The 27,512-nt window shown below is 45.2% G+C and overlaps 2 protein-coding genes across 2 annotated transcripts in view; one reads left to right on the top strand and one right to left on the bottom strand.

The window, feature by feature from the left end:
* Nucleotides 1–3,714: 3,714 nt before the first annotated feature.
* Nucleotides 3,715–26,372, bottom strand: MAP3K8 (mitogen-activated protein kinase kinase kinase 8). Its single transcript, XM_075492561.1, is given in 14 exon segments — nt 3,715–5,123; nt 6,856–7,102; nt 7,735–7,887; nt 12,097–12,203; nt 14,807–15,068; nt 16,588–16,752; nt 19,549–19,909; nt 20,816–20,940; nt 23,785–23,911; nt 23,913–24,046; nt 24,048–24,131; nt 24,133–24,187; nt 24,792–24,988; nt 25,397–26,372. Coding segments are annotated over 13 exon segments (2,112 nt in total). The 5' UTR covers nt 24,950–24,988; nt 25,397–26,372; the 3' UTR covers nt 3,715–4,989.
* Nucleotides 26,311–27,512, top strand: part of MTPAP (mitochondrial poly(A) polymerase) — an 18,230-nt gene continuing 17,028 nt past the window's right edge. Inside the window, exon 1 of the mRNA XM_075492560.1 lies at nt 26,311–26,584. Coding sequence (XP_075348675.1) covers nt 26,326–26,584 — 259 coding nt within the window. The 5' untranslated portion in view covers nt 26,311–26,325. The remainder of the gene's footprint in view (nt 26,585–27,512) is intronic.

The following is a 27,512-nucleotide window of genomic DNA, read 5'->3' as shown; positions in this document are numbered from 1 at the left end:
CAGGCAAGAGAGGAGCTGGCAAAGGGAAAAGACCTACACTGGGAATTCACACACCGGTTTTGAAGACTTCCTCTTTGGGCAAACCGTGTTTTTCTTTTCTTTTTCTGGGGGGGCAGCGGAAGACGAAAAGTTGACCTTGGCTTACTGTAGGTGAGAGTTACAGGAGAAGGCAAGCCTTTGCACTGCCAGCAGCCTCGACAGGCCCCAGGCTGCTCACTGGCTCCGCGGAGCTTCAACTCTGACGGAGATTTGATGGACACCTTCCTGCTGCCCCCTCCTCTTGGGCTCCACATACACCTCGCCAAGTCCCTCCCAGCCAGTCTCTCATTTCCATCCCTCACCCTTCTTCGGCTGCATGCTGCTTCAGCGTGTGGCTTGCTATCAGCACCAGGAGGGATTTTAAACTTTTCAAACATCACCATTTATTTGAATTTTTTGTATTGGCAAAGCTATGCCTAGTGTTGTAGCCTGAAAGTGGGGCATTGCCCCACTGTGCACGGACACCATGCACAGGAAGCATCCTTCTCTGAAACGGGCTCCTACTGGAACAAGGTCCACACTTGAGACCAAATTGATGGGCGACTGTGACACTGCTCTTGCATGTAGCTTCGACGAGGATCAGCCATGCACAGCTGTTTGCTCTTGCACACCTCACTGTGGAGCATCCCTGGCTCATCCCACCTCTCCTCCCTCCGACAGCTTCTCTCTGGACAAACCCACCTTCTCCGGGGCACGGCTCAGACCCACCCTGTGGCCATGCCACCCCGCTGCCACCCCCACCATGCCACGTGGTGCTGCCTCGCGCGGGAGGTGTGGGGTGCAGGTGAGCAAAGGCTCGTTGCTGTCGTGGCCTCCTCCCCGGTGAGTCACCGTGCCCCGGTATCAGTTGGCAGGGCTAGTTCTGGTGGCCAGCCTGAAGCAGCACGAGTGTGCCAACGGGACTGTAAGGAGCCACTCCCAAGGTCCAGCTGGATTTTTTTGGGCGTTGCTGAGTTTGGCCAGCACACACCATTTATAAAGGACTTGTTTTCCCTTTGCCCAAATGATTAGCTTTGGATGGTGGCAGTTTTAGAAATGGACCTTGCTGGGCCTTTCCTGTAAGGAAAAGAAAAGGATGCTCGGGCTCCAAATAGTGCTTTGGTGCTCATTTACTGGGAATTTGCAAAGCCCTTCCTCCCTGGGCACAGGATGCAAAACAAAGCGTAGGAAGCAAAGTCCTCGCCCCTGGTGTCTGAGCCTGCCTTGGAAGCAGCTTGTACAGCCCCACGGGGAGCTGTTTGCAGCCATCCACGCACACCACTGTGCAGCTCTCCACGCCCCGGCCCTTCCCAACTGACCCGTTCGGTCTTCCCAGCTGCTGCAGGGGTCACAACTCCAGTGTCCCTTCCCCAGCTGCCTCTTTCCTTCTGCCATTTAGCCAGAAGAGCAACACACCGTTTTCCCCAAGGTCCCAACAAAGGGACTAGTGCTTGGCCAAGGGCCTCCCTCCTCATCCTCACCACCACCGCACATGGGGAGGGCCTGGCAAACTGCTCTGTACTTCTACTGCAGCTTCTCTCAAACTTCCATTTGGGTTAATGGGGAAGCTTATTTAACCTCCAGGCAAGAAAACCCATATTTCTACTTCTTCCAATTGCTCCTCCCAGTCTCTTCTGTCCACTGACATTTTTGCAGGATTAGAAAAACAAGGGCCTTACTTTAGAATGAGTTAAGAAACCTGCAGAAAGCAGGCAGTGAATGAAACCCTCTCGCTTGCAGGAGGCATGGGAGACAGGACAGGGGGCAGAGGGTGGAAAGAAGCAGCAGCTACAAGAAAACAGGAAAAAAGGGACTTTGACTTCTCTCTCTCCCCCCATGATGTTTCAAAGGCATGACCTGAACCCCATCTTCCTTCATGAACAGATTGGGGAGCTCAGCACGTCTTCGGGCAGTCTCCAAGCCCGCTGTAGGCTGCTCACACCCGGAAGCCCTGCAGAAGAGCATGGTGGTGGGCTCAGTCTCAGGGTCACAGGCTGATCTGAGGACAAGAAACCTGCTAAGGCCAGGAGGGGAAAAGGCACCTCTGGCTCCCTAATTTCACCAGTTACTGCGAGCAGTGGGTTTCTCCGAACGCTTGTATTTGGCTTTGCAGTTAGCATGAGTCTCGGTGTTCCCCCAAGAGAAAATGAAACTACGCACTAGAAATCAACACAGAGGCAAACCATTTGCAAAATCCCACAGCTCAGTGCAGACCAGCCATCCCCCTGGGGCTTGTGCTGGCAGGGTTTTCCCACCATCCTTTTTCATTCCCTCCCCCTCACCTCCAGCCTTGATTGCTCCAAGTACGCAGCTGCTCAGGCAACCAGATTAGAGAAACAATCTTGCCTCTCCCAGGTTATTTCTAACCCAGTTCATTTCCCTGACCTTGTTCCCCAGGCAGTGGCACAAACAGCTGAACCTACACAACGCAGGCATCAGCCACTGTGGGATATGCTTGAGGGATATGATATGCTTGGGATATGATGTGTTGCTCCAGAGAGAAATCCCTGCTTAGCTGCAGCCTGAGGCTCACCTGAAAAATAGTCCTCAGCTATTAGAAAGCTCACAGAGCTGGTAGCTATGCTTGGTGTTCGGTGTACCTGAACAGGTAGTTGTTGACTGTGTACCAGCCCTCTGCAGTGATATTTGTCATGAAGCCTCATACTGTTTAGACCTATGGATGTGCCTATACAGAGCTATTGGTTCACTCAGCCAAACCTTATCACCTGTGTCTGGCAATACATAAACTGTAATTACTTTGGATAACGTGGTCACTTACTACTTGCATAGTGTGAAGATACATAACAGCCATATACTAAGAACGAATATTAAATAGTGAGCCTATCCCCATATGCAGATTTCCATGCTAAATGATTTAACTGGGTGGGGGAGAGGAGGATGGCATTAAAGAAAAAAATAAAAGAAGAAAAATCAGTGTAACATTTTTCAAGCAATGGTAAAAGCCCCCTAGCAGCCTATAATTCCTACATGGATCTCATTGTTGAAGTATCTAGGCACTTGATAAGCATTTGCATAACATCTAGCCACTATTTGGTGGGGACGAACACCTTGATTTTATAGAAGGAGAACGGGGGAAGAGATCTTAAGCCCACCTCCAGTTACCTGAAAAGCTGCTTCTTACTAGTTCTGTGAATCTCATTAAAGATCAAAAGCTATCAGCAAAAGACCAGAAAATTTAACTCACGTCTCTCAAGGCAAAGGTGAGCATCCAAACCATTAGGTCATGTTTTCTTTAAGTCAGCTACACTGAAAGTTTGATCCCCAAATATCCTGATTGCTACAGCCAGGATAAATATGAAGAGGGCTCCCCTACACAGCTCTCCTCAAAGCAGCTAGTCATCTAGAGATTTTGCACAAAGTACTGGAGCAGGTGGGTTATTCCTAGCAGGATTTTTTGCAGCAATTAACATCAGGACTGAAGCACTGCATGTTGTACGCAACTGCTGTGCAACATCCATGCAGCTGAGGAGTGTTGGGGTCTGAGAATGAGATTTTGTCAGAAACACTCATCGTCTGTTACCAGAGTCCAAAATCCATCAACAATGACCTTCACCCAACTCCCCAATAAGTGGAATGATGTGTGTAGCGTACCTGGGCCACAGTAGGGGAGGTTAGCCCAAATACGGTCACAGCCCCATACTGTTTTCAAAGATGAAAGAACAGAGTGACCACATCTCAAGGCACTGAGCTGGATTTATTCATTTGACCATATCAGTATCAAACTAGAAATCATCTGTTTAAGACCATGTGTTAGATAGGAGCAGCATTAAATAACAGACGTATGAAAAAGAGACTGTGCTTCAGAAAAGATTCAGTGTACAACATACATAGTATGCCATTTGAACACAAATGCTTATAGAGAGTCATCCTAAGCATCAGAGAGTTTTATAAAAGTTTACGTTCTCATCCCATGGGATGTACAGAACTATGCAGTTTACATAGTTTTACTATCATCCAAAACATCATGTTTCAAATGTATGAAGCACAGCAAGAACAATATAATTCCATTTCCATAGGAACATAAACACAGCTTGTCACTAATGACACGCTTTCCAAACCATAGCACTCACGGCAATTATACACATGTACAATTTTAAAGTATTAAAAAGCAAGAGCCTCGAGCCTGCCCACTGTTACCAATAGGGAATAACATTTGCTCTACCCTTGAAAACTACCCAAGATATCCTTGCGGTAGCTGTAACAGGAAGCAGGTAGAGTCGCTGCCGTGCTTTGTCAAGGCCAGCTTGCTGTGCTATTCCCAAAGCTAATCGATATAGCCAGTAAAGGATTCCCTACACCCACAGAGAAGGGGAACAGCACCCTGCTTAGCTCTGACAGCCCAGGGAAGATGCAAAGTTAAAACACATCTGTAACCAAGTGATGCTGTGGCTCCAGAGATAGCTGACAGAAATTAGCTCAGCTTAAGGGAGGCCCTGATTTCCATTAAGAACGACCAGAGACTGGCCAAGTCTCAAAGACAGAAGAAGACTGAACCAGTCTTTGACTGGTTAAATCAAGAAATCAAGGACTTTTTTCTTTTTGGAAGGTTTTCTCTAAGGACAGCTCAGATAGACTGAATCTTACAGCCCACATGCTCAATTTTGGTTTTTTTTTTTTTTTTGATGGCAGTATTTGCAAGCATATATTACAAGTTTTATAAAAGTGCAAGGCCCACCACAGGATGATATCCCAAATTAAGACATTCCCAGCAGTGTTCTTTTTGCCGTCTTCTTGTTGGTCAACCAGCAGACGCACAAATATTGTTGCTTGGGATCAGCTTATCAGAGCCCCTAAGGGTTTAGCTTAATCATCTGTGCAATTAAACACTATTCACATTTTACAGCCCACAATGGCAATATTTTTATGTACAAATTTGAAAATCAAGTCTTAAAATCAAGTTTTAAGAGGTAGAGGTCCATTTCTGACCTGCCGACGTACAACGTTACTGAGTCAGTCGTATTCTAAGGCTGGTGGTCCCCTAACAATATTGAAGTAACCAGCTAGAGCTCCAAGATCTATGTAGAGTGATCTTTGCCTCTTCAGCAGGTCTGACTCTTCCATGCTTCCGGTACACAATGAGGAATCTAAAAAGGAAAGAGACAAAGCATGTCCTTATTGCACAAATAGCTACATTAGTTCAGTTCCATGGTTGCAGACATTACCGGAATAATTGGCCTAATATTTGCTTTTATTCATCTGTGGTTTATAAAGCTTAATTTTTAAGGACAATATAACATAAACCTCATATAAAACAAAATGAAAGATACCAAATCAACCCACAACTCTAGGGCAAAGAAACATAAGCAGTTTGCTGCTGAAAACAGCAAGTGTGTTCAACTATTTCAAAAAAACCTCCATCAGCTGGGACAGCCAGGCAGAGCTTCCTCATCCTCTGAGCCACACTGCTAAAGGACAGTTTGGTGCAAGAAAAAACTCTGCTAGCTTTCTGCTAGTTGAGAATTCCCCTTCATTACAGGGGAATTTTCTTCCAAACAGATGACATCCTCTTTGTGTCGCTGGGTGTGACAATACAGAACAAGTATGGGATCATCAGTCTCAGGTTTTTTTTCTTTTAAATCAAGGTCTGAAGAAACCTTTGCAATGGCAAAACTCCCCCGAATACTTGTGTAATGAGTGTCCTGGAATCTCAAGCACCTAAAGTTCCAGTTTAATGGTCAAATACTTTTTCATCTTCAAAAGAATTGATTCAGATGGCCTGAGCTGGTCAAAGGATTATGCACCCACAAGGCAAAATCCAGAAGGAGCAATGCCATTCTAGATGCAAAGGCTGTGATTGATTTAAATGTTAAGTGGATACATTGCAACAATTATGCATCACAGCACCCAAAACTTTGCACAGATATCTTTTCAAATCATAAAATCATAGAATGGTTTGGGTTGGAAGGGACCTTAAATATCATCTAGTTCCAACTCCCCTGCCATGGTCAGGGACACCTTCCACAAGACCAGCTTGCTCAAAGCCCCATCCAACCTGGCCTTGAACACTTCCAGGGATGGGCATCCACAACTTCTCTGGGCAACCTGTTCCAGTGCCTCACCACCTTATCACAATCAAATACTTATCACAATCAAACAAACCACTTGTCTGGGGTCAGTTTTTAAATACTTTTTGTCAGCACCCTCCAAACATATTTTAGAAGTAGAAGAAAAACATTTTGAAGCTTGTTAGCAGGTTGCTGGCACCAAATCTCCCTTGGTCTTGATATTATCTGAGGACACACTGAGGATTCTAACTGGTTCCTGTATTATCCTTCATAAAGCACTTACTAATGCACAAGGGAACTGTGTTCTATCCTACAGCCATTTTTGTTTTTAAAACAAAGGGCTTGTACTGCTGACACTCAGCAACGTTACAGTCATGGTTTTGTGCGTGTCTTTAAGGAAGCAAAAAGTGTTCGTTTTGGTGGTAGTGGTTGTTGGGACATTTTTTTTTTTTTTAAACAAACAAATCACTAGTATCAATAAAACATCTCTACTACTGTGGCAAATTAAGGCAATTTGGGACAGCAGCCTATACTTCGTAAAGAAGTGCCCTGAATGACTGCCAGGACTTTTTCATGAGCCAGCCCTTCCGGAGCTGCAGAATTCAGGCTAAGTTCTTCCCCTGTTGAAGTCAATGGGCGTTTTACGTAACACTTAATGAGCTCTGGGTCTGATCTCATCTGATTGGGATTTTTACCAGTCTCTTTCCAGAAGCTTTTTGAGTTTCGTTTGTTTCTAAACATTCACTCACATCACCTTTTGGCACAAAGTAAAATCTACAAAGTGCAAGGTAAATAAGCCTGATATCATTACCTGTAATGTTTTCTGGCAACTGCAGCTCCTTCCTTGCGAGTAGTCTTTTCCTTTCAAACAATGCCGAGTCCAGACTCTGGCACCGTGGTTGCTCTTCTGGGGGTGGGTGTAAGGCTTCGTGTTTCAGTAAGTCTGCTGCAGACAGCCTATGATTAGGGTTCCTTTCTAGAGCTGCTTCTAGCAACTCTCTCATGGAAGTGCTGCAGTCTTCAGCAATGTCCTCTAAGGGGGGAGCTTGCTTGTGTATCTGTTGGAATAAAAAAAGACCACTGAAACAGTTATTCCAAAAACAATGGAAGAGGAAGTCACAGATAACCACGAGTGGTCTGGGAATTCCCCACTTACAACTCATCGTCTTCCTGAGCTGGGCTGATCAATTAGAACAGAACATGTAACTGCACAAAATCCACCTTTTTTAAAATCAGATTTTATCATAAATTTAAAAACTCAAAACAACTCGAAGCAAGCCTAAAATCCAGTGCAATGCAAATTCACCAGATTTCTGTACCACACTGGAAGAACCAGAGAATCAAATTTGCCAGGCTCCAGTTTTCACGTGCAACTTCTAAGCAAAACAGACAAGTAGAACACAGATGGGCTTGTTTCAATCAAGTTTCACACTGTTCTACAACCCTGTCCTTGCAGTAAACCCAAGGCCTGTCAATTGTAACACAAACCACAGAGATGACTCCAGCTCAGCCTCTGTCTTCCCCTAAACGATCAAAACCCACTTCTTCCGTCCCTCCCCCAAAGCAAAAAGGATGATACCATCTCTCTGACAAATGTTTTGATAGTTTTTATATGACTGGAGCTTTCCCAACAAGAGTACAGGAAACCCTTCAACTGAAACCGAGCTACAGCTTTGCTAAGGACACTTACAATATAGAGATAGGATGGATATGCAGAACGAGGATATCTGTTCACCCAAGGTGGGATGCCGGTTTGCATATGAATAATAGTAGCTCCCATGCTGTAGATGTCCGCTTTTGTTGTGTGGCCTCTGCAGAGGATAACTTCAGGGCTCATGTAAATCTGTGAAGAATAGTCAAAAAAAAAGACTAGTCAATAGGGGAAAACATCAAGCAAAGACAAATCGTGACATTTTGTGATCTGGGAAACCCCCCTCTGAAGGGATGCAGCCCACTAGTACCTGCAGCCTAAAGACCAAGCACCATCTGGGGAATAAGATTTTTCTGCTCTGCACATTACCACAATCACAGAGATTTTCTGGTCTGGCACCTGAACAAATTCATATTCCAGGTTTGCGCTCCCCAACAGGCCACAGCTTAGTGGCTGTGGGACTAAGCTGAGCTATGAGAGGCTGAGGTTTAAGCCATGGCTGTGCTTCATTCAGCTGGGTAGCAGGAACCTCGTTCCTCCACAGCAAAAGGAGGTGCCCGAATTGCCAGTTTGTTTTGTGGGGCACTGCTGGGACTGCTCTGTTCTGCTTGAATGACATGGGCATGCACTAGGCTAAAGAGAGAGGGTGACCCTGCTGCTAGCCACCCAGCTGGGGGTAGGAGTCCACTCCTCAAATCCCTGTTACATTGGATACTACACAACTCTTCTGGACAGAACTGACAGATATACACCTCCCTGTCTTCCTTACTCTTCTCCTCTCCCCCCCCTTATCCAATAACCTGCATGTTGAGGCATTACCCTAAGAAATGGGATGGTAAGGCAAGGCATAAATTGAAAACCAGGTCTTGTAAGTCCTGCTGCATGCCCTTTCCACCAGGTTACCCCAGAGCAGCTATTAAGGCAAGCATCCCTCTTCCATCCTTTTTTTAAAGCAAAAATTCTAATCTCTTCTAAACCAAAATACAGTTTCCATCCAAACATTTCACTGAAACGTTTGGATTTGTCACGATGCTGAAGAAGGATCTGGTGGGAAGCTCCTGCCAGCTCCAAGCAGCTCGGAGCACAGCTGGAGAAGAACCAGACAGGCAGGATGCAGGAGCCACACCTCGCGGCTGGCAGGACCTGCCCGCACAGCTCTGCTACCACCACTGGCAGAGGGAGTAGGTTTCAACACAACATGGGCACAGCCCACAACACACTAGGTTAGCAAGCCACCCTATTTGCTTCTGGTTTCTACTTTTCCCTCACCCAATTTCCCTCTAAAGGAGCCAAACAGAACTTTAATTAGTTCAAGTCATCCTGCCACAAAGAATCACATTAAAAGCCATTAACTGACACAAGAGCAGGAAGTTAAGTCATCACCGCATGGTTTGACTACTTATTATCACAGACTGAGAACAGCTGTAGGGCTCACACAAATTCCAAGGAATATTTCCCAGTAAATCACATACTGTATCTGCAAACGGAGCTTCAGATTGGAAGCGTGTGCAAAGGTTCAGCAGGCGTCTACAGCTGCTACTTACTCCTATCCATTGCTTTCCTCGGGGTTAAGACAGAATAAGTGAGTCTGCACCAGCCACCTTTAAGTCTCATAAGGAGCAAAGAACAGAATTTCTACCTTTGTAAAAAAAGTCATTAGCAAATACAGTGCAACTTGAGTGAAATCTATATAAACAAAAAGCAGTTGCCTTCTTGAGGAAAAAAAGATGCTGGAACAAGAACCTGTCTGCAGTTATAGTCAAAGTGTGAAAATGGTCAAGATGCACCTTGATTGCACAGGGCCAAAAAACCAAAATGAGATGTGCACCCAAGCTGTGCTTTCAGACTGATTTAGACTGGCCTAAGACTCTGTTGCCACCAAAATAGGCAGCCCAAGCCCCAGGTACCTTCCCAGTCCCACTCCTTTCTACTGCTGGGCTGGCACTTGTCTGCCAGTCAGACCAGAGACACAACCCAGCTAAAAACCAGTCGTTTTCTTCATGCTGTGCTACTTTTAGTTTGGCATTCCTCCAATGTATCACACCTTCCCCATTCAATAAACCTTAGCAGACAACTTTTTCCTCCCCTCAAATGGTTGTAACTGAAGCTTACATATTTTAACAAAGTGACAGAAGCATAACAAGGTATAGCAAATGCCTAGAAAAAGTATTTCCTGCAGAGCAGTTTCATCACAACCATGGTATATTGTGCTGCATGCGTTGTACACACACTGTTCAGAAAACTCAGGTTTTTCATGCTACACCAAGTAAACAAAATTTAACTATCTTTCAATCACTGCCCAGAATTGCAACTATTCATTTTCATAAACACAAAGAAGATTCACTACATTCAGACTTTCTGTGTTATAGAAGCGAATAAAAATCCTAAATCCCCAGAGCAGAACATGCACAGCAGAAAGATAACTCCAACTGCCACTTCCTTCATGGACACGAGTCCCTGCCCATACCAGATGTAAGAGAAACCAGCCAGTTCACAGCCATGATGCTGCACGGCAGTGATAGAGCCCTAATAAGGGGTTGCACAACTATGCGCAGCAACAGCACTCCTGGACAACTGCACCACTTCTTAAGGCTGCATAATAGAGGGTGAAAAACTCAGAAGGACTTTGGAGAGTCAAGATCTTACTTTGAAAAACTCAAGAAAGCCAGTGCTATCAAAGACTACAGAGGGCATTTGTGAGTGACTAGATTAGGCACCCCACATGGCTGAACACAGGCACTGTGGAGAAGAAGATGCCTAGGAGGAAGACTGTGAGCAGAAAAACCTATAGACTAGCATTCATGATGTTCCTATAAGTCTTTGACTAGTATTTGAAAATCTCCTTTCCGAGCGCTCTCTCTGCAACCTTACTTCTGGCCTGCGATGCTGCGGCAGAACAGCAGGATTGCCAGTTCCAAGGACTGGCTACCTCTCCCCTGAGAATGCAAACACCAAGCATCGCCATGTTTCAGGGTTGTGGGCATTATCTGCTTTCTGAGGACATGACTGCAGGTGCTCAACAGTGCGGAATAATTTTCTTCCTACTAAATGAAGAACTAAGTGTTTTTCGCAGTTGTTCTTGCCATCATGGACTTGGCCTGTCCTCCAACAGCCAGGAGCAGATCATCACCAGTCCACTCCACAAACCTGGAAATTTCCTGTTTACACACATCTCTATCCTTGGGAAATACCCTACTAGGGCTTCCAACTAATTCCTACCTTTTTTCTTATTCTCATTAACAGCACACAAAAAAACCCCAAACAAACAAAAAAACCCAAACCAAACCAAAATAATAAACCCACAAAGCATGTACATTAAATGCCAGAAAGCATGTTGCTTCCAGTGCAGTATGCATTTTAAGCTCTTAACTCCCCTGACTAGAAAGACAGTGAAAACAAATGTTCAATTATTTTCCCAAATATCTTGAAAACAAATAAACAAACAAGCCTGACATTCTGTGAAATCTTAGTTTATCCTACCCTTCCAAGGAGTGGAATGCTCTTTGTCAGTTATACAAGTATCTCCTCTAAACACAAGCCTATGCTGTGGAAGACTATCAAAATGGTAAGTGCCAACACTTCAGCTGAAGTGTTTCTTGTAAGAAAACTCCTCTGGCAACAGAGAGCATGCAAAGCCACATTTGCAGCAGCTGTCCAAGCTAATTGTTGCTGCTTGGTTGTTTGCTAAAGCTCCAGCCCTGGAAACACTTCAGCATGCGGGCAGCCCAAGCGGCGTGCAGTACCTCTGTGCACATTCAGAGTCAAAGTTACTGAGGACATTTAAAAGGCCCCCACCTCCATCACTGTAATGCCTAAGCAGTTTACCCGATAATCATGAACCGTGCCATACATAACCCCCAAAGGACAAGAGGGTTACATGTAGATGGGGAACAGAGCTTAGAAATGCTAAGGGACAAAACCCAGAGGTCTGTAATTTCTGTGGTTTCAAAGGAGGAGTCAAACTACTGTGTTGAGCAGGTCACCACTGTCCATAGCTAGAATCTCAGAAGAAATCTTTGCTAGAGCAAAGAACCAAATTCCAGTCTGAAGCATCTCTGACCAGCAGCCGATTCACTGCAAACAACCCTCCTCAGAGTACTGTTCCTTTGTTTGACTTCAGCAAACCCCAATTTCTCTTTGACTTCAGATTTAGTAATTGCTAACAAATGGGATTGCAGAGAAAGTGACATGGCTTTCAAAGTGTAATGCCTAATTCTCCATTCAGTAAGTTGAAACGAAAAATAGAATGGAGATTATATGGATGTTTGTTTGTAATTTTTTGATAAGTTATTATAAAACTCCTTTGCCGGAGCTTCTACACTCAAGCTCCAAATTTGAGCCTAAGCATCACAACCATGGGAGTAATACAACGTAAGGGCTTTTGTCCCTCCAGCTTCTTACCTCTGTTCCTCTAAGGTCTTTGGGATAATAAATGTCTTCAGTCATTTGCACACTTAGGCCAAAATCCACCAAAACAGCCTTAGTTGACATAAAGACAATGTTGCTTGCTAAAAGAAAAACAAAAATGACAGCATTTAAGTTTCTAGCACATTGGGCATTTATTTTACAACATACCTGTTTCATTTGGATGTTAGCCTGAAAAGGGAGATTAGCACAACCAGTCTCTATAGCTAACACAGTCCTCTTCCTAGCCAAAAAAGGTCTGGCAGTGATTGGGTCCAATTTTAAATTGTATCTTAAAAATCAAACTGGACTGGTTTACATAAAAGAAGAATCAACGTTTGGACATTTTGCTAGCTTAAAAAAAAAGAGAGAGAGAGAGAGAGAGAGAGAGAAAATGGCTGAGGGTAAGGCAGGAGGGTAGAAAACTGGTAGGCACCTCAGCGCAGCAGGGCTTGCTCTGAAGATTTTTAACGTCTCCAAGGTGGAGCGTATGCTGTGCAGGTCTGGCTATAAACAACATAACTGTAGGTCACCAAGAGGTTTCTCTACACTAACGATTTAAATGAAGACAGAAGTAGAGAGGAATCGAGGCCCCTCCACAGCAGCCACACCAGTCTCCTGCACTGGTCAGCGAGAGCGGCTCAGCGTGACGACACAGGACAGACTACGGCCGCAAAAGTAATAAAAGACAGTTCCAAACTCCCACTGAATTGCAGCAATATCTAGGAGCTTAATTCACTTTCCTTCATAAAACTCTGCCTAAGGCACAACTTTGTACTCAGAGGCTTTCTTTGCAGTTGTGTTTCTGATGAAATATTTATGAAGACAGTGCTCTATCTAAGCCTTCAGAAATTTTTGTTTGCTGTTTCAGAAGACGTGGACAAATGAAGTCTCCAAGTTACACAACAGAAAAACATTTTCTCCCAGAGGAAACTGTGGGTCATTTTCCATCTGGACATTGCCCACCGTGACCATCCAGTGTGAAGACACAGGCTTGATTTCAGCGGTACTGGTTCCTGAAGCAATCCTTCACATACCTGCCTCCTTACCAGTGCTACAAAACCACGCAAATAAGTTTGTAATTTTAGGGCTACCTTTGAAGATACGGATTTCAAACACCACATAAAGGACGGTGCAGAGGGCCACACTGCCACAGCGCAGCGAGCTCTGCTGCCTGTTTGGGCCTGCACCCAGCCCCAGCTTCGGCTGGTTTTGGATTAAAGTTTCCCCCACTGAATGACCTTAGATTGAACCACTTTCCACCCAAGGGTTAAAATGAGTGGCAGCACTGAGCTGCTCCCAAGAGCCCACAGAAAGTCCTCCTCCTCCCCTTCCCGGCACAGGGCAGTCTTTCTCTCAGTAAAATCCCCATCTCCTCCTGTGTCAGCAGGACAGAGACTCCACAGCAGCCAACGATGCAGTGAGGAAGAAATCAGAGATGCAGAGAAATCAGCGGGCACGGCTGCCATTAAGGGCCCGGGTTACCCAGCTCACCCCCGCAAACAGAACAGGTCCCTGTGGCAGGAGCGTGGCGGCGTTGGCACCCAGGTGCCGCCAGGCCTGGCGGCCATCAGCCCCGGCGGCCTCCGCCTCAGCTCCCGCCCTGCGCCCAGTAACGCAGAAAAAGGCCGGAAAAAGCGAAACGCGCTCACATCCACCACATTCACAACGGGCTGGTTCTCCTATCCACTACCTAGACGTAGTGGGTTGGGTTTTGGCTGGTTTGGGTTTTAAACCTTTTAATTAATGTCATTGTTACTGCCAATTACAATAAACCCATAGCAAAGACTCCTAATACAAGCGAGAAAGCACAACTAAGGGAAAAATTAAGCAGTTTTATAGTTGTCAGAATCTCAAAGGCTTACATCTAAAGTACCGATCCACATTAACTAAAAAAATGCAAACCCGAGATAAAAATTTAGCAATTCCTGATAATCATCATCTATCAACTATTTATTGTAACACTTCAGTTTGAATATTTCTATTTTAAACCCTCAAGTTTAGCAAAAATTAACTCGCAGAAGAGATACGTCTTCATTAGAAGCACTGTTACTAGAAAGGCAGAATTTATCTGCGGGGGGAGGTGGTGCTGGGAGAAACAGTATTTAAAATTAAATGTAATGCATTAAAATTAAATTTTAAAGCATATTAATATATTTAATTTAGGTTTAATATCAATAAGTTTTTATTATTTTAACATGTTAATACCCACAGCTTTTTAAAAGCAAATATATACTAAAATTTGCCATAATTGTTGAAAGAAAAAACCAGTACAAATTATGTATTTAGTTCCAAAGTGTCTAAGACTGAGGAACAGCCATGCAGAAGCATAAAACCTAAAAGAAGGTGCAAGTGGAAAAGGTGGGCATGGAAGCACTCAGGATGAATTTACATGGAAAGAGGGAAACTTCTGTCTTAACACAGACAGATAATTTTGCTCATTTTCTTTAGGTTTCTATTTCAAATTGAGTTGCTCAAGAATAGCAAAGGAACTATGACTTTCGAATCATCCTCTCCACTGAAGTGAATTAATAAATAGCGCAAATAATGATTATCTCCAGAAGCTGACCTCGTGATTCGTTGAGCATCATCCATCCCTCCCTCCCAGAGACGCAAGGCTATGTGCCCCAGCTCAGTCCCAGGCTCTCCACTGGAGCCCCAGCCCAGCCTGGACCAGAAAGCACCCCAAGGAATCACACACACATACGTTTGATATCGTGGTGGATAATCCTCTTGGAGTGCAGAAAGTCAAGTCCTTTCAGAATATGTTTTGTCACCCAAATGATTTCAAATTCTCTCATAGGACCACAGCTCTCCAGCTTTTCCATGACAGATCCTCCCTCTCCGGCTTCCATAAAGAGATGGATCGTCTCATCCCACAAAATAGCACCGTATAATTCAGCAATGTTTTCGTGACGGAAGCATGCCTGTATTTCAACATCTGATGGTTTGAACTGTTCCACTGGGACCTAGGACATTGAAATAAAACCACAGAAAAGCTGCTCAAAAAACAAGTTATCCATACTAACACTAGTTATCCTATAGATTAAAATGGAAGAAGGAAGCAAAGCACTCCTATCCACTTGTTAAAATACAGAGCTTTGGTTTGATCCTGTGACTTGTTCTTCCTTTCCAGTTGAGATACATCCTGTTTAAAGTTGAGAGACTTTTTGGAATCATGCCCAAATAAAAAGTGCAATCTTCCAGAAAAAGCAATGTAGCAAGAGTTATTCCTGTCAAAATCTGGTGGTTACGCAAAAGCTCTATGCAAACTTCCTGGTGAAGGAGATTAAAATCCCACTGCTTTTTCCATTAGCGTTGTGCAGTCTCATCTGCTCTACCAGAACTATACACCCATCTGACACGTGCATCAGTGCTTGCAGCGCTCAGCACAGTCTACAGACTAACCACACTCAGGACCATTACTGACCTCGATTCAATCCTTATCAGCTGTTTTATGGCTTACAAGAAAGGAAACCTGCTTTAAAGCGAGCACCAGGCAGCATGATATTTCTTTAAAAAGTACTGACGGCAGATTGCTAAGACAATAAAAAGCAGTGTTTGCTTACACATGGAAAGGCTACTACTGCTCTTTTTATTTTCCTTCCCTCAGACTTGTGGCTGTGAATCAAATAAGAGGCTAACATTGTTATTGCAATGAGAAACACTGTTTGTATTTTCAGAAACATTAGGATGCTTTAATTCTGCAGTGGGTTATGCAGGAGCGGCAAACTAAATCTGTCTCCATGTGGATACACTGGCTGCAAGGGAAGGACATACAACTGCCTCCTCAACTCTTTCACACACAGAAGTAATACAGGTACTTATTCACAAGCCAAGGGATATAGAGCAGTGTCCCAGCTGAGCTTTTACTGGCCCTAAATATCTACTGCCCAATTCAGAATACTATGAAAGGTAAGTTGAAAGGTAAAGTTGAAAGAAAACGTTGGCTTGCGTAAAAATAGGGGGGTGCTCAGCAGTTTTCTTAAGACATCTCACAACCTTAAGCTCAGTCAGTACCCAAAACACAATGAGACTGAGCTCTCAGGGACATTAATGGCACTGGAGTAAAGAAAACTTAAGTCTGAGGACCCCAGTTAAAGGACGAGATCCTAAAACCATCTGCAGCAACAGGGGTTTGCTATCACCTTCAGCAGGGACATCCTCTCAATGCTGATACGTTACCACCCTGAGTACAGCAGGACAAGTAGAAATTCTTCTACTTCTGCACCACAGCAGGCCTGCCCACGTGGCAGTTACACATACTTCCAGATACTTTCAAAATGCAGAAACTTTTGCAGTCTCAGAGCCAAAAAATTAAAACAAGTTAACAGTTAAAAATGTGCATTTTTCCTACTTCGTGTAGGCCAACAAAACAAAGATGATCATCAGCCTGACAGTGGAATTTGATGCAGACATATTTGAAAATAGACTATGTACTATGTCGTACAGTATTTGCTCAGAGATAAAACTACTGAACTAACATACCAGTTTGCATGCCATTCGTTTCTTGGTTTCTCTATCTTGGGCTAAGTACACCTTCCCAAAAGCTCCCCGAGGAATAAAATCAGAGCCAATGTTCCTGTAAGTCAGCTTCCATGGAAACAGAAGCACATCCGAGTCAATTTGATAGCGCCCATTCTTGGGTGTGATCTGTGGAGTTAAATTAAAAAACAAACAAACAAACCAAAAAACAATGAAGTTAAAACTACTTCAAGCCTAATTAATTTTATACGTGTAGTAGAAAAAAAACCCATATCACTTATATATGTGCACGATGCATGCGATCTGTTCAGCAGTCTTTATTTAGAAACACCAAATGGGAACAGCATGTGAGGTGTGGCATTCATTCACAGCCCAGGCATCCACGTTTCTCTCCAGTGACTAACTTACAAAGTGTAAGTTGCAATTAATTGTCTTGAAACAACAACAACAGCAGCTGGGTTAATGAAATAACCCACCTCTTGTTATTAGATTTACCTGCACATGTTTGTCCTTCCTTTAATCTGCTAACTTGTTATGCCACATACCTGTTACTCACAGGCTATCTTATACGACATGAGCAAGAGTTTCAGCATTTCCTAATATCACATGTACTGCTAGGGGAACACATTTTAATTTTCCACCTTGTATCAGAGTTTCTGCTGCTTAGTAAAAAGTCAAAGAAGTCTGCCGCAATTTCACCAGCTACCTTCTTCTAGTTTTATACTGTACTTCAAAAAAAAAGAGTGGGAGTCACACTGCCTGCTTTAGGTAGATAATGTTGGGAGCTTTGGTTCTCTGTACCATCAACAAGGTGAGGAGAGCTCCTCCAGGAAGCGATTCAGAGCATCTAAGTCAATACCGTGCTCTAAATCTTCCTCCACAACAGCTCCCTCCCTCTGCACATGACAGAGAGAGACCAAACTCCTAACTACAGCCGTGTGAGTACTGCTTGAGGTTTGATGTTATTTCTTCAGCCTCTTAATATTCTCTCAGCTAAAGGATTAGTAAAGTTTCCTGTGAATATGCTTCTAATTAATTCAGCGATATACAGTATTGTCAGTATCTGGAACATCATTAACCTGTTTACTGCTACTTTATTAAGATTCTTGAAGATATGTAAAAGCAGATCAAGGATATTTATCACTTCATGTCTGTCACATGGTCTCACGTACTCAGCTCTTCAGCTACCCCTTTTAAAATAACAGCATATTAGGAAGATTATTGGGTTTAGATTTCTTTTTAAGATGTAACACACAATCTTTCTGTGCTTTAACTACCTTCATGTTTTTCAATTAGGAAAGTATCTTCTTGACTGCTAATCTTTCATTTGTGACTAGTATCTACATGAAATAAGTTAGTTCTTAGAAGTTCTTAATTTTGGGGAGGATAAATTCTTAACTGTTGGTGGGGGGTGTCTTTTAATAAAAAGTATTTTGCTTAGGATATGCAGAATGAGCCTCCCCTCTACTTATCAGAGCCAAGATAAAGACTCCAGCGATCCATACATCTTGCCTGCTCGCTTCTGCATTTCAAGGGTTGAGATTAGCTAATCCATGTGGGTTACACCTATCCTGGAAAGTAACACAGACTGAGTGGAGTGGATTTGCAGAGGAAGAGAGCAACGACCACCACACTATTCATATTTTCAGGAGGCTTTCAGGCCTAGTTCCTAGCTTGGCCCTGTGGCTTGAATGCTCATTTGTGGCTGTAATGCATCCTCCAGTTTAGTTTCAACTGAAAGAAATCCAGCTTGTGCGCTCCAAGACCCTTTGTGACACGAGCCATGGTGCAGTCAGTGGGGTCACCAGGCAATCAGAAACACTCCTGATCCTAACTAAAATGCTGTAGATATTTAAAATGTAGATGCACCTGCTGAAATGCATGTACAGGTAATGCCCTGCCTCCAATCCTCAGTTACTCAATGGATCACGTGCACCTAATAGTACTTGGTTCATACCATTTGTATGCATCTACAGAAATAACATGCAAGCAAAACAACCACAAGTATGTAGAACAGTGTCCATCCTAGGTATAGGAAACATTTAATATTACTAAGTGTCATTTCAATGTTACAGAGTTTAAAAAGTGACTGTTTTGCAATACTCCCTCCAAATCAGAATAAAGCAATACCCTGTGCTGTTTCACATCTGAATAACCAGCAAGCCTCAAGTGACCAGTATTCACTTATAAAACATATTACATACAAGATATTTAAGATGATAGATGTAGAACATCTTAAGAAAATAAAGCAGCAGCACAAACATATATGAATAAACTTCCTTTTCATAATCAATTTTTTCCAGAGCAACTGATTTTAAATAGAAGCCCAACGACACTAATATCTACAGATGCTTGTAGAACACAAATCATTTTAGGGAAAAAATTAACATCTCAAAACGACACATCAATATTTGAATTTAGCAGTGTGTGATATTACATAATACTGTAATTCTGAAAGTCACAGTTGATACTATACACTTTTTCTTCTTACATTACTACTTTTTACATTTTGTGCACATAAAGTGAATTCAGCAACTATACCAAAATATATGCTAGACCTTTATTTGGGAGTTTTGCATAATGAACTCTTCTTACTGCATGAACACAAGGCACTGGAAAACCCTTACCGTCTCCCAAACCTGTAAGCCATCATAATTGTGGCTTTTGCTTTTTTACTGTGTCTCAAGTTCGTATTCAATGTTGGGAAATGTTTTCTAATCTCCAGGGATACCAAGAGGCAACATAGAGTGGATCTTTCTGAACAAAAGACCTTTCTCCATAGCTGCCTGAGACTGCAGAAGCTAGACTTGATAACCTCAGAGATCCCCTCCAGTCCCAGATTTGCAAAGGGAACAACAGCCTGACTGTTACTCCTGCAACTGGGGGTGATCTTTATTTAGTTTCATTAATAACTTCTAACTCCAAAGGTCTACTAATTTTCAAGTAAAAAGAAGAGAGCCATACCATATTCAAGAGGATTCCAGATTCTTGCTGTCTGCATCCTTTAAATTGTTTTGCAGTGTTAGACACCTGATTTGCAAAAGCAAGCAGGTCTTCCACAGTCCCGTATTTGACGGAGGACATCAAAGAAACCTCCCTTTCACAAAACAGTAAAGATTCCGCACGTTCTTCATTTTGATTTGCCTCTTCACACATTGTAATTAAGCTGTCTTCATAGACTGCAAGGTCTCCACCTGGATAAAGGTTTTCCATGATGTCTATCACTTCAGACATATTTAAATTAGTTAGCAACAAGTCAATCTCCTCTTTGCTATCACTACCCGTGCTCATATACTCCATTACTGTCCACTTTGCAAAACCACTCCTGAAAAAAAAGAAAGAAACAAACCTGAAAACACTTTTCACCTAAATTTGTTTTAGCAAAGTAAGAACGAAATGAAGCCATCAGGGTGATAGACAGCTCATCATTATACAGTTAGATTTAAAATTATTCATTTGTATTATGAAGAAAATCATAATTAGTCGACTGGGTGAAGAGGAAATGGAGAAAAAGTCTTTGCTAGTGAATATTTAGAAGTTATTAGTGAACCTCCCCTGTCATTCATTCTTGGAATTTACTTTGATAAAGCTTTTCGTTAGAGGAACTGGCACAGTAGGGAAGCACAAACTAGTTATATTTTGCTGGATATGCAAAAATGAAGGAGCATCCTCAATACAAATGAAGGAATTCATTATTTGGAAATGAATGACAAAGACAGATATAAATGTAGTCAATTAGTTTATCCCCAAGTTTTTATGAGCAATTTATGTGATGTGTCCAGAAAGAGAAGGTCATAGAGCAAGATCATTCCACTAGTAATAAGCATGTTAGTATCATTGCATAAAGCACAAGCAAATCACCACCTGAGATACACAACCCATCTTTTTTGCCACAAACTGACCAGAACTAGACTTGAACTGAAATTTTCACCAGCTCCAGAAGAAAGTCAGAAATGGAGCTACGATAAAAGCAATGAGCTTTTGAAGCAGTTTCCAGCAGTTTGTTCTACCCTTACTATTCCTAACAATAACTTTTTAAGATAAATCTTGACCATTTTGCTGAAGTGGACTTTCACTACTAGAAACTGGATTCAACATCCCAAGAAGTCCTTTCCCATCCTAGTTTAAGCCAGAGAGAGTTACTCTGTTCCAGTTAAAAACATACACATGGTCAGTCATTAAAATACCTGCACAAAGAGTTTTCAACACGTAAATGTCTAGGAGCACTTACCTTGTATTTATCCTGGTTACATCACACAAAACCATCAAAAATGTCTCAATATCATCCCTAAAGTCGTCATGTTTCTTGAACCCGTATTTACCACTGATGATAATTTCACAGTGTTCTGTAGCAGTCTATTAAAAAAAGCAAAACAAATAAAGCTATGGCAGAACAGCTCAAGCAGAAGGACTGCTTACACTCACATGATCATTGGCTTCACAGGCTTCACGGAAAGAAAAACTAGTAATCACAAGGCTGAGATAACAGGGGATTTTTTTGCAGAAAGAAAAAAAGATGACAGCTCAAAAAGAATCAAGCTACTGTATGATCATCCAGATTTCCAAGTAGTAGTGAAAAGTAAGTTTTCCATGTTAGGTCCTGAGTTTTATTCTTTTCTAACAGCAAAGAAGAGAAGGATCTCCTTTTCCTCTAGCAGAACCGAGTAGAGCATGCCCTATTTAGAGAGCTCTCATTTCCCTTTTTCATAATCCACTGCAACCATCTATTTTGGGCAACAGATAACGAGACAAAAAGATACTTTAAAAAAAAAGAAAAAAGAAAAGCAGCAAGCACAACCTATTTATCTCAAGGACAAGCAGCAGACTCGGTCCCCGAGGCCATGAAGCAATGCCGTTTACCCAGGTACAGTTTCTGGTTATGATCATTATCTTTCTTACCCTCCCCACAAGGACGTGGAAGTTTTGTGGCACATATTTCTCATGGGTTAGAGTATTTACGTCAGCTCTAACGTTGAAGAAAACCGAGTAAAATGACGCGGCTGACTTGGCAAAGAAACTCAAGACCACGTGCTACGAGTTCGAAAGGCAGGACAGGACAGCTCAGCACATGCAGCATAGGAAAAGGCAAGGGGAGTTCCTGTGGTGCAACGCGCTCCTTTTCAAACCCCTGGGGTGACAGTGGCAGAGCAGCACCGTGCCCCCCCGTCCCCCCAAGATGGACACAGCGACTTTCACCAGCACTCTACACCAGGTCAGCCAGCCTCAAGTCAACCTGACAGCACCCCTAGCATTAGGGCAGCCGGGCAGGAAACCTTGTGGTCACTAGCACTACTCAAGCGGGGAGCACGCAGGCTTTATATCCGGCGTGCTGAGAGAGGTCAGGTTTTTCCAACCTACACAAGAAATAAAAGATGCTAGGAATGTTATCTAACCCCTAGCATCCCACCTTCCTGCTCTATGCCCAAGCTAAAGGCTGTTAACAAAGACTGAAATTATTTACTCTTTATTATAAAGGAAATTTCTATTTTTCCCCATTGCTTTTTCATTGCTTTTTCTGATGCTGAATTAATGGGGGTGCAGGAAAAAGAAACAGTCCAGTCATAAAAGGAACTGAGAGACTGCATGTGAAAAGTCAGGTAAAGTTAGAAACTAGTCCTGAGGGACTTTCTGAAGAAAAACACGAGCCTCCAGATGCTCTAGGCTTTTGTGGATAGAGACAAGTACGTACCACAAATAAACTAATTCTCACTCTGATAAATGTTTTCATGCATAAGGCATCTGTAAAGTTTAGACCAAATGCAGCTTTCCACAAATGCTAGCTCTGCTCTGTTCCTCAAAATGTTCCTAAACTACAGCACAATACTAATAATATTCTCGACAGTTTCTCTACTACCCAAAAAGCACTCAATAACAAGGAAAAAGTGACTATAACCTGCATATTCTCAGTTCTGTGCTTTTAGTGATTGAGAAAAGCTGCAGACTCTTCATTTTTCCCTATATCTAGCAAATTCTAAACACTAAATATTCACATGAGAGCAGTGTCTAGACTCTGTAAAGCTGATTTTTTAAATTATGCTGCTATTTATATATTATATTTCCACCACTGGCAAAAAAGGTGTCCAGTTACCAAGAGGGAATTTATTCTCCCTTTTTTCCCTAAAATTCAGTACTAGTACCTGTGCTGGGCACCTAAGTAATGTTCTAAAGCATTCTATACAATCCAGTAAATGATGAAATTACATCACTAAGTATGTTTTACTTCTGTTCTCAGTTAAAAAAATGGTTACCTACAGTGGAAAAATAAAACTAAACATAAGCACTTAAGTCAGTTGCTAAAGCACAAGGCTCTTTCTCCAGTTCTGCCATTATTTCAACATCGTCACATGAGTAATTTGCAAGGCAAGGGTTTATTTCTCTATTTATCACAAGTGGCTTTTCCTTAAGCCCCTTTTGTCTGAGAAGTGTGCTGCTTGAGAGCGTCCTTACATCCACCATATTAAAATAATAGTAACTGGATACCAGACTTCTGAGCCCCTGTGGGATTTTTTTGTGTCAAGGATCAACAAAACAAAAAAACCCAAACAAAAACTACAATAAAAATTAAAAAAACCCCACAAACAAAAACTAACCAAAACCTGCACAGAATGGCTCAACACAATCACACCACCATAATACAGATTTCTTGTGCTGCTTTTAGGGAATAATTTTCTGGTCTAAGTGGCAAGTAATTGTCCACCAGCGATGAAACAAAAGTCCGTATTTGCTTTTAAGAAAAGTTATCGAAAACCACAGTCTCTTTGAAAAAAAGCTCTGCTCTTAAGGGACAAGAAATAGCAACAACTTCAACGTCTACACCACTTCAGATTTCCACTTGGGAAAAAGACAAAACAAAAACCTCCCAGCGCTGACAGTGGCAGAGGCTCACCTCCAGCAGGGGGGGTTCGGTGCCCCCCTTCCTGCCCCGCCGCCCCCCGGGCACGGCACAGGTGCTGGGGATAAGGGACCCCCGCGGCACACACCGCGCTGCTCCGGCGGCCGAGGGCGGCCAGGCGCCCGCCCAGCTACAACCCCCCGCCCCTCCGTCCCCTGCTGCGAGCCGGCCGGGCTGGAGGGCGAGCGGAGAGGGAGCCGAGCCGCCTCCGCAGCCCCGTCCCGTCCCGCCGGGGCCCTCCCGGTGCCTCTCCCCGCCGCCGCGCTGCCGCCAGCCCCCTCCCAGCCCCGCGCCCCGTCCCCGCTTACCCGCGGGGCGCCAGGAGAGGCCGCGCCGCCCGTCCGCACGCAGCCAGCGCCGGGGCCGCTCGGCCGCGTCCCGCGGGAAACTCCCGGGGGCGGGGAAAGGCGCAGGTAGCGCGGCCCGCCCCTCCCGAGGCGGGGGACCGGGGCGGCTCTGGCCGCCGTTTCAATTTCGGTTTCCTGGAAGGCGGGAGCGAGCGCCGCCCTGCCCCGGGCGCAGCGCGGGGGGCGGCCGGGCTCTGCCGTGGCCCCGGCGAGCGATCGCGTCCTGCCCCGGCACGTCGCTGGCGGTGGCATTTCCTGATGGCAGCTGCGTGTCCCCGGCGGGTGGCATGGGGGAACCCCTTCCCTACGGCCCCTGATGTTCCCCCGGGCAGCGTGCGCATCTAGAGGGGAGCCCAGCGGCTCGCTAGGCAGTTAGTTCAAGCGTTATCCGAGTAAAACTTCAGCCGAAACTCTGGGGGAATTTAGGACAACAACGTGAAAGATTTGCTAGTGGCAGAAGAATTAAAACACTCCGGGAGACAGGAGCGCGGGTTTGGTAATGGCTAAAATTGGGCAGGACTACATTTCGTTTTCCCTCCAAAAGGCAGTTGCTCTCACAGGACTGTGCTGCCCAATAGCTCCTCTTCAGTGAATTCGGTTTGGATTAAGGAGAGAAGTGGCACCTCTCAATCACCAAAACCAGTTGCCGCAGCACTAGAAGCTGATGAGTTGAACCTGTCTCCAGATCTCACGAGACACGAGCTGTATTTTCTGTTTATTATCTGCACTATAATGACTATTTGCTTACTGAAGTCAATGGCAAAACTTTCATTACAAAGTTTCAGGACAAACACTCACCTTAGGCATCAGTGTTTATTTTCAGTACACACAACTCCTTTTCTGTTTATATTATCCAGGCACACTGACTCCCTTGTTTAAAGGCTACCTCTCCTATGTTGCTCAAAATTGTCCAAAGTATGGCACAAATGACATTCTGAAACGTACAGGGATTCAGACAGACTCACTACTTGATCTCGTTTTCCTCAGCATCACAATTTAGTATGTGCAACGCCGCTAGCAGGGCTGACCTCTGTTCACACAGGGCTTCTTCTCCAAAATATACAAGATGATAAGCACATTGGCAAACCTCCATAAAGAAACACATCTTCTTTGTTGAGTTTGACATTGTTCAATTGCACTATTCAGTGCATTTGCTAAGAAACATCTGTGAAAAAGTGCAATAAAGTTGAAGATTATTAAAGGAAGGAAAAACAGAGGAAGGAAATGAAAGGGGACTGAGGAAGAAGGTAGGCTACAGGAGAGGTAAAGAGGTGAGAGGCCAGGCCTAGGAGAGGGTGGAATTGGCAGCACCTTGAAGGTGGGAGGTTAAGGCTGAGTGACACATCCTTAACATGTAGCAGCTCTCATGCTAGGATACCTTAGGTATCCTCTTTCAGGAACTTGCTTGGGTTATTAGTTTCCCTAAACCCACAATTTATTTTAATGAAACCATTTTCCTTTTTTAGACCAGCTTCAAAGGGAAAAAGAGGAGGAGTTTCTCCCTCTCTACATCAATGACTTTAGGAAGTCATAGGACAAGTCATAGAATTCCACAGGAAACTTGCGTACTTACCATGGAGAGATGGAGGAAACACAAGTTCCTGCTCCATGGCATGCGTACATAGGAGATAAATTGAAACATAGTATTTGAAAAGCAATCTACTCTCTGTCCTCTGGATCATAGTGGGATACAAAACAAAGATAATAAGGTTATAGCAATTACCTACAGACCCTGACTTACCCAGAGGCTACCAAGAGTGTAGCTCAGCAGTGAAGACCTGCTAACACACAAAGCAGTCACGTGGCCCCTAACATACACTACAGATGTACCCACAAGTTTTACATATATGACTGTTTTTAAATACTGAAGAAAACGATGTCTTCTCCATTCCACATCCAGGGAACCACGCAGCAGGCCAACCACAACTTCCTGGGCGCCCTGCAGCTCTGCACCCCAACCACTGCCCTTCTGACCCCGCAGAAGCTGCATACTGCCGCCCCTACAGCAACCCCGCTTCTGCATCCCAGGCATGGGCCTAGGCAAACGTTTCGTTTCCCCTCCAGGTTCACCTCCACGCCCACCTTTACCCTCCCGCCCTGGCCTGGTGGGCCCGTGCGAGGGGCAACCGCAGGCCCCAGCAGCCTGGCATGCCAGGGGCCCAGGCCGCCGCGTGCTTCCTCGCACCGGGCAGGCAGCTGCCCGCACCCACACGCCTCGGGCCCGGCCTAAGCAGCTCAGTTTGTTCTCTCTGCCTGGAACGGGCCGCTGCCCGCACCCACGTGCCCGGGGCCTGGCCTGGCCTGGGCAGCTGGGTTTTCTCCCTCTGCCCGGAGCAGGCAGCTGCCTGCACCCACATGCCTTGGGCCTGGCCTGGGCGGTTAGGTTTGCTCTCTTATGCCCGAGCAGGCAGCTGCCTGCTCTCGCACGCCTCGGCGGCAACCCGCCGCCACAACCCGAGGGCGGCCCGCTGCACCGGGACATGCTCCGCGCCAGACGGAGGAATGCTGAACCTCGCCGGCCGCCGTCGAACGCGGCGGACGGCGCCTGCGCAGAGGCTGCTGCCGGTGCGGCGCTGCCCGGTAATGGCGCACCGCGCGGGCGGGCAGGCCGTGTCCCTGCTGCGGGGCCGCCTGCGCCTCCCCGGCCCGGCGGCGGCGGCGGCCGGCGGCTGCGCGGGCCGGGGGCAGGCCCGCCTCGGCTCCTCCGGCGCCGCGGTGCAGAGGGCGCCGCAGGCAGCCGGCGCCGAGGAGGCGAGTGAAGGTAGGGGTCGCTGGGCCGCGCCGCGTTCCCCTCAGGGCCTGGCTGTCGTGTGGGGCCGGGGCGGCACGGCTGTTTCTCCCGGGGGGCGATGAGGTCAGGCGAGGGCGTGGGGAGCGGAGTGGCCGCCTGCCGTGTTCACGGCGGGCGGTTCGGCTCCGGGAGAGGATCCTGGGCACTAGCGGCGTCCTGGGCGTGGTGTGCTCCTCGGGGCCCGGGGAGCCCCTGCCGGGGGGCATCCCCACGGCAGCGAGGTTGGCCTGTGCTTTCCCGGCCGTAGCGCCAGGGTGCAGTCCAGGAGCCCAGAATCCGCTATCATTCTCTAGGGCTGTAGGTATCAGCTAGAGATAAATGAAGTCTACGAGACCAGGTGATCCACCTAATGGGTGAGGGAAAGGCTGTAGGTGTTATCTACCTGGACTTCAGCAAAGCCTTTGACACTGTCTCTCACAGCATTCTCCTGGAGAAACTGGCTGCTCATGGCTTTGACGGGTGTACTCTTCGCTGGGTAAAGAACTGGCTGGATGGCCAGGCCCAAAGAGTGGTGGTGACTGGAGTTAAATCCAGCTGGCAGCTGGTCACAAGCGGTGTTCCCCAGGGCTCAGTTTTGGGGCCAGTCTTGTTTAATATCTTTATCAATGATCTGGACGAGGGGATCGAGTGCACCCTCAGTAAGTTTGCAGATGACACCAAGGTGGGCAGCAGTGGTGATCTGCTTGAGGGTAGGAAGGCTCTACAGAGGGATCTGGACAGGCTGGATCGATGGGCCAAGGCTAATTGTGTGAGGTTCAACAAGGCCAAGTGTTGAGTCCTGCACTTGGGCCACAGCAACCCCATGCAACGCCACAGGCTTGGGGAAGAGTGGCTGGAAAGCTGCCTGGCAGAGAAGGACCTGGGGGTGTGGGTTGACAGCCGGCTGAATGTGAGCCAG

Source organism: Mycteria americana, chromosome 2 (assembly GCF_035582795.1).
Source record: "Mycteria americana isolate JAX WOST 10 ecotype Jacksonville Zoo and Gardens chromosome 2, USCA_MyAme_1.0, whole genome shotgun sequence".
Lineage (NCBI taxonomy): Eukaryota > Metazoa > Chordata > Aves > Ciconiiformes > Ciconiidae > Mycteria > Mycteria americana.
This window is presented reverse-complemented; position numbering and strand designations above follow the sequence as displayed.